This window comes from Coregonus lavaretus (assembly GCF_964263955.1).
Source record: "Coregonus lavaretus genome assembly, contig: HAP1_SCAFFOLD_959, whole genome shotgun sequence".
Lineage (NCBI taxonomy): Eukaryota > Metazoa > Chordata > Actinopteri > Salmoniformes > Salmonidae > Coregonus > Coregonus lavaretus.
In genome coordinates this window covers 2,720-10,000 of record NW_028165457.1, presented here as the reverse complement: position 1 = coordinate 10,000, position 7,281 = coordinate 2,720, and the positions used below count along the sequence as shown (strand labels likewise).

Below are 7,281 nucleotides of genomic sequence, written 5' to 3'. Positions count from 1 at the left end.
TATCATGTCTGTGTTGTGGAGGTTGGGGGTGTTGTAGTGATGTTGTATCATGTCTGTTGTGGAGGTTGGGGGTGTTGTGGTGATGTTGTATCATGTATGTGTTGTGGAGGTTGGGGGTGTTGTAGTGATGTTGTCTGTGTTGTGGAGGTTGGGGGTGTTGTAGTGATGTTGTATCATGTCTGTGTTGTGGAGGTTGGGGGTGTTGTAGTGATGTTGTATCATGTCTGTGTTGTGTAGGTTGGGGGTTGTAGTGATGTTGTATCATGTCTGTTGTGTAGGTTGGGGGTGTTGTAGTGATGTTGTATCATGTCTGTTGTGTAGGTTGGGGGTGTTGTAGTGATGTTGTATCATGTCTGTGTTGTGTAGGTTGGGGTGTTGTAGTGATGTTGTATCATGTCTGTGTTGTGTAGGTTGGGGTGTTCTAGTGATGTTGTATCATGTCTGTGTTGTAGTGATGTTGTATCATGTCTGTTGTGGAGGTTGGGGGTGTTGTAGTGATGTTGTATCATGTCTGTTGTGGAGGTTGGGGGTGTTGTAGTGATGTTGTATGATGTCTGTGTTGTGGAGGTTGGGGGTGTTGTAGTGATGTTGTCTGTGTTGTGGAGGTTGGGGGGTTGTAGTGATGTTGTATCATGTCTGTTGTGGAGGTTGGGGGTGTTGTGGTGATGTTGTATCATGTATGTGTTGTGGAGGTTGGGGGTTTTGTAGTGATGTTGTCTGTGTTGTGGAGGTTGGGGGTGTTGTAGTGATGTTGTATCATGTCTGTGTTGTGGAGGTTGGGGGTGTTGTAGTGATGTTGTATCATGTCTGTGTTGTGGAGGTTGGGGTGTTGTAGTGATGTTGTATGATGTCTGTGTTGTGGAGGTTGGGGGTGTTGTAGTGATGTTGTCTGTGTTGTGGAGGTTGGGGGGTTGTAGTGATGTTGTATCATGTCTGTTGTGTAGGTTGGGGGTGTTGTAGTTATGTTGTCTGTGTTGTGGAGGTTGGGGGTGTTGTAGTGATGTTGTATCATGTCTGTGTTGTGGAGGTTGGGGGTGTTGTAGTGATGTTGTATCATGTCTGTTGTGGAGGTTGGGGGTGTTGTGGTGATGTTGTATCATGTATGTGTTGTGGAGGTTGGGGGTGTTGTAGTGATGTTGTCTGTGTTGTGGAGGTTGGGGGTGTTGTAGTGATGTTGTATCATGTCTGTGTTGTGTAGGTTGGGGGTTGTAGTGATGTTGTATCATGTCTGTTGTGTAGGTTGGGGGTGTTGTAGTGATGTTGTATCATGTCTGTTGTGTAGGTTGGGGGTGTTGTAGTGATGTTGTATCATGTCTGTGTTGTGTAGGTTGGGGTGTTGTAGTGATGTTGTATCATGTCTGTGTTGTGTAGGTTGGGGTGTTCTAGTGATGTTGTATCATGTCTGTGTTGTAGTGATGTTGTATCATGTCTGTTGTGGAGGTTGGGGGTGTTGTAGTGATGTTGTATCATGTCTGTTGTGGAGGTTGGGGGTGTTGTAGTGATGTTGTATCATGTCTGTTGTGGAGGTTGGGGGTGTTGTAGTGATGTTGTATGATGTCTGTGTTGTGGAGGTTGGGGGTGTTGTAGTGATGTTGTCTGTGTTGTGGAGGTTGGGGGGTTGTAGTGATGTTGTATCATGTCTGTTGTGGAGGTTGGGGGTGTTGTGGTGATGTTGTATCATGTATGTGTTGTGGAGGTTGGGGGTGTTGTAGTGATGTTGTCTGTGTTGTGGAGGTTGGGGGTGTTGTAGTGATGTTGTATCATGTCTGTGTTGTGTAGGTTGGGGGTGTTGTAGTGATGTTGTATCATGTCTGTGTTGTGGAGGTTGGGGGTGTTTTAGTGATGTTGTATCATGTCTGTGTTGTGTAGGTTGGGGTGTTGTAGTGATGTTGTATCATGTCTGTGTTGTGGAGGTTGGGGGTGTTGTAGTGATGTTGTATCATGTCTGTGTTGTGGAGGTTGGGGGTGTTGTAGTGATGTTGTCTGTGTTGTGGAGGTTGGGGGGTTGTAGTGATGTTGTACCATGTTGGGGGTGTTGTAGTGATGTTGTATCATGTCTGTTGTGTAGGTTGGGGGTGTTGTAGTGATGTTGTCTGTTTTGTGGAGGTTGGGGGTGTTGTAGTGATGTTGTATCATGTCTGTGTTGTGGAGGTTGGGGGTGTTGTAGTGATGTTGTATCATGTCTGTGTTGTGTAGGTTGGGGGTGTTGTTCACTCCTCTGCTTCCTGCTGTACAGATCATCAAACTACTGCTTCTCTTCTACATGAAGAAGGTACATAAACCTCTGTTTTGATCACTGTGCCATGGTCATCCTGGTAACTGGACTATGTAGACTACTTACTATGGAACTACAACTGAACGTCAACTGACCTTGAACCTTGTCTTGACTCTGTACCTTGATCAAACGGTTCTCTGACAGTATTCTCCCCCCACCAGACTAGTGTAATGATGAACTGCCAGTCCCCTAGGAAGCCCTATAGAGCCAGTCAGATGACCACCATCTTCATCACACTCCTCTGCTTCCCTTCATTCCTGGGGGCTGCCGTGTGTGTTACCTACACTATGTGGAGGTAGGGAGATGGACTGGTGTCAGTACCACACTCTGATGTCAGCAACACACTCTGGTGTCAGTAACACACTCTGATGTCAGTAACACACTCTGGTGTCAGTAACACACTCTGATGTCAGCAACACACTCTGATGTCAGTAACACACTCTGATGTCAGTAACACACTCTGGTGTCAGTAACACACTCTGGTGTCAGTAACACACTCTGATGTCGGGTAACACACTCTGATGTCAGTAACACACTCTGATGTCAGTAACACACTGTGGTGTCAGTAACACACTGTGGTGTCAGTAACACACTCTGGTGTCAGTAACACACTCTGATGTCAGTAACACACTCACTGAACATATTGAACACACTCACTGAACATATTGAACACACATTAGCAAATTCAAACACACATATACCTGCAATATACAGTATTCACATTGATATACTATAATATCTATATACCTTCCTCCAGTATCCGTCCGTCTGAGTCATGCGGTCCGTTCCGTAGCCTGTCCACTATGTTCCAGTCAGGGAAGCTGTGGGTGAAGGAGTTGGGGAGACACAACCCTAACCTGGCCTGGCTAGCCTGGGCTCACAGCTACATCGTGGAGAACCCTCTGTTTCTGTTCCTGGCTGCTGGGATCTTCCTGTGAGTGGTACACACACACACACACACACACACACACACACACACACACACACACACACACACACACACACACACACACACACACACACACACACACACACACACAGACACACACACACACACACACACACACACACACACAGACAGACAGACACACAGACACACAGACACAGACACATACACACACACACACACACACACACACACAGACACACACAGACAGACACCTTTCCTGGCTAGCCCGGGCTCACTACATCGCGGAGAACCCTCTGTTTCTGTTCCTGGTGTCTTCCTGTGAGTGGGATGATTCTGTGAATGATTTGACACAAACTAAGTTCCTTCAGGATGTTTTGATCATTTCCATTTCTGTCAGTATCTCTGTATAATAGAAAGTCATTGTGATTTAGTGTGTTTTCATACACTCTCTCTCTTTGTCTCTCTCAGGGTAGTGATTTACTTCAACACCCAGGTGGTGGATGGACAGAGGAAGATCATCAGTCTACTGCAGGAGCAGATAGAAAACGTAATGTCTCAACTAATGTGACTTAACCCTTTATAACAGTGTTATACAGATAGAAAACATACACCTCCTTTTATTACAATACTAATGTCATAATAACACTGTAATACATATTTACCTTTAGAAAACATCTGAAACCCTACCTCTTCAAAGAGTATCTTAAATAATCCCAGATAGAGACTTTGCTGATAGCTACTTTATTGAGAAAAAAATGTACTTACTATGACATGTGGTTGTCCCACCTAGCTATCTTAAGATGAATGCATTAACTGTAAGCTGCTCTGGATAAGAGTGTCTGCTAAATGACTAAAATGTCAATGTAGAAAATGTACGTTCAACACTCTGTGTATACAAGCACTTAACTTGGCATAAAGTGTTCTAACACTGTGTATAATGTGTTAATTGCCAGCTACATGGTTGTCGCCTGGTAACCTGTTCTAACACTGTGTATAATGTGTTAATTGCCAGCTACATGGTTGTTGCCTGGTAACCTGTTCTAACACTGTGTATAATGTGTTAATTGCCAGCTACATGGTTGTTGCCTGGTAACCTGTTCTAACACTGTATAATGTGTTAATTGCCAGCTACATGGTTGTTGCCTAGTAACCTGTTATAACACTGTGTATAATGTGTTAATTGCCAGCTACATGGTTGTTGCCTGGTAACCTGTTCTAACACTGTGTATAATGTGTTAATTGCCAGCTACATGGTTGTTGCCTGGTAACCTGTTCATTCTCTCTCTAGGAGGGGGAGGATAAGAAGTTCCTGATCACTCGTCTCCAGGCCATCCACCAGCAGAAACCACCCTTCTCTCCTCGCAGACTCACCAGTCAGGCCAGTCAGGTGTGTGTGTGTGTGAGATAAATAAAAAAAGAGAGGGAGTGTGTGTGTGTGTGTGTGTGTGTGTTTTGTGTGTGTGTGTGTGTGTGTGTGCGTGCATGCATTATTTTGTTCCCAATTTCTTCTGGCTCACATTTCTGACAACACTCTTTCTCCTGTCTTCTTCCCAGGATTCCAACGGCTAGCATTCCCACTACTTCTCTCCCATCTCAGTGGAGGGCATATCTCGGAAGATCTCTGAATATCCTTTGGGAAATGTCCTGAATGGAACAAAACTGGATATACCTCTCCTCTCCTGCCTCTGGGAAGAGTTGTTAACATTTACATTACATTTTAGTCATTTAGCAGACGCTCTTATCCAGAGCGACTTACAGGAGCAATTAGGGTTAAGTGCCTTGCTCAAGGGCACATTAACGTCATTTAGCAGACGCTCTTAGCCAGAGCGACTCACAAATTGGTGCGTTCACCCTATAGCCAGTGGGATAACCACTTTACAATTGGGGTTGTAATTCTTAAACTGGAAAACTATTCTCATAGGATGTACACTCTTTCCCAGGAATCTGGGTTGGGATTGGGACTGGGACTATAAAGGAATTTACTTCTTTACAATAACAAATCCCACATAGGCCAAAACAGGATTCTAATAGGATCCACACTCTTTCCCAGGAATCTGGTCCTTGTAAGGATTGGGAATAGGATTGGGAATGGGACAAAGCAGGATTTCCCTCTTCCAATAACAGGCTACACCTCATAGGGAAAGACCACAGTCTTTATGTGAACTTACTATGGCCAAGCCATAGGCTACATTTTACTGTAACTAGGCTACACCTTACTGTAACTAGGCTACACCTTACTGTAACTAGGTTACACCTTACTGTAACTAGGCTACATAGGAAAATACCACTGAGTTTATATGAATTTACTATGGCCAAGCCATAGGCTACACCTTACTGTTTATTCTTCATATGAAATGAAAGGACATGTCACAAAACAAAATAATGGTTTATCAAGCTCAATAGTTTCAACCAAGGATGTTTGTCCTTTTAAAAAAAAAACTTGGATTGGAACCCCTGGTCATGCGAAAGGATGTAGGAGTGAAGAGGTGAGGAAACGAGACTGGGATACGGTGTGCTTGTAGGGACACAGAACAGAAAGCACTTTTTTTTTTACAACTTTGAATAGGGAACAGATCAAATGCCAATAAGCTGCCAACATTGCACAAAGGGTTAAAACAGTGTCATTGTTAAGCAGGGTTAATTCTGTGAAATATAGGATTTTTATTTTTTAATTGTAAATAGTATGATTGTTTTATTACTTTAGATTTTTTATTGTATAAACTGGTCTTTTGTCAACAGCCCTTTCATACCAACTGTGAACAAATAGGTTATTTCTTTCCATTTCTGATATATAACAATTATTTTGTACGATTTTGTTATGTTTTTATGTTAATTGGTGTTCAGGGTATAATTTCTTGATAAGTTTAGTCTCTCTGCTTCCAAAATGGCACTCTTCCCTAGATAGTACACAACTTTCTAGGGCGCTGGCCAAAAGTAGTGCACTCTGTAGAGAATAGAGTGTCTGTTGGAACGCATCCTATGTTTACTGTCTCTGTAGGAGGAGTCCACCGCTTAGTATCGGGCGATCTGATTAGTTCATTCAAAAAGGAAATGGTCGTAGAAGATCAACCACCTGAAACAGTACGTTATTTTAATGTCTCTTTTTGTTTTCAAGAAGTTGTTTTATTGTTTGTATACTTTATAGGTAATTAAATGTTTTACCATATCTGCGTGTGTATTTGCTTACCTGATGTGTACCTAGTGGTTATGCTAGACTTCAATATTTTAATTTTCAGTGGAGAAATCTAATATAAATAATTGAAACACATCTTTCTATTATTTAACACAATTATAATGTATTACAGACATGCAATCAGCACCATAAAAAACAGCTAAATATATTGACAATTTACAAAGAATCACTTTCCTGTCCTAATAGCACACATACATGATCCATCTAATCCAATAAATATGAACTCCAGAGCAGCTTGAGTTTAGGGTTGCAAAATTCCACCAACTTTCCCAGAATTCCCAGGTGTTACAGAAATCCTGGTTGGATGATTCCCAAATTCTCTGCTTATTCCCTTCTGATTCCAGGAAACTTCCAACCGGGATTTCAGGAACATTTTGGGAAAGTTACCGAAAATATGCAACCCTGCGTTGAGTTCAAACAGTTAATCACGTGACCTTTTTAGTGATACTAAAATATAACCCATTGTTATTATCCTTGTTTAAAAGCATATGTGGCTATTAAAAGCACCAGTCAGTATTATTTACCTAGGAAGAGTTGGAAGCAGCAAGAATACAAATGTTTGTAATTCTCTAAATCACCAGTAGAGAGCCCCATATCATAAATCTCTCACATTCCCCACATACTGTATCAACCATCCATCTTTCTCTCACTATACTTGTAGCCTATGTTTAGGTGTGTCAGTAGGGTATGTGGTCGTTTTAGCCAGTCTCTCTCCCTTTCTCTCTCTGCTGGTGAGTTCAGATGTGGCAGTAGGCTGTGCGGTAGTTTGAGACAATTCTGGTCAACTAACAAATCAATGAATCAATCAGTTCTAGTGAACCCTGTTACTATGGCTGTGTTTACACAGGCAGCCCAATTCTGGTCTTTTGGCCAATTTATTGGTAAAAGATCCGATCTGATTGG

At 42.5% G+C, this 7,281-nt stretch overlaps 1 protein-coding gene across 1 annotated transcript in view; it reads left to right on the top strand.

Annotated features, from left to right (window-relative positions):
- tmc6b (transmembrane channel-like 6b) overlaps window positions 1-6,350 on the top strand; it is a 31,551-nt gene extending 25,201 nt beyond the window's left edge. Inside the window, exons 17-22 of the mRNA XM_084190961.1 lie at window positions 2,197-2,272; window positions 2,437-2,570; window positions 3,033-3,209; window positions 3,654-3,732; window positions 4,474-4,572; window positions 4,740-6,350. Coding sequence (XP_084047087.1) covers window positions 2,197-2,272; window positions 2,437-2,570; window positions 3,033-3,209; window positions 3,654-3,732; window positions 4,474-4,572; window positions 4,740-4,754 — 580 coding nt within the window. The 3' untranslated portion in view covers window positions 4,755-6,350. The remainder of the gene's footprint in view (window positions 1-2,196; window positions 2,273-2,436; window positions 2,571-3,032; window positions 3,210-3,653; window positions 3,733-4,473; window positions 4,573-4,739) is intronic.
- Window positions 6,351-7,281: the final 931 nt, after the last annotated feature.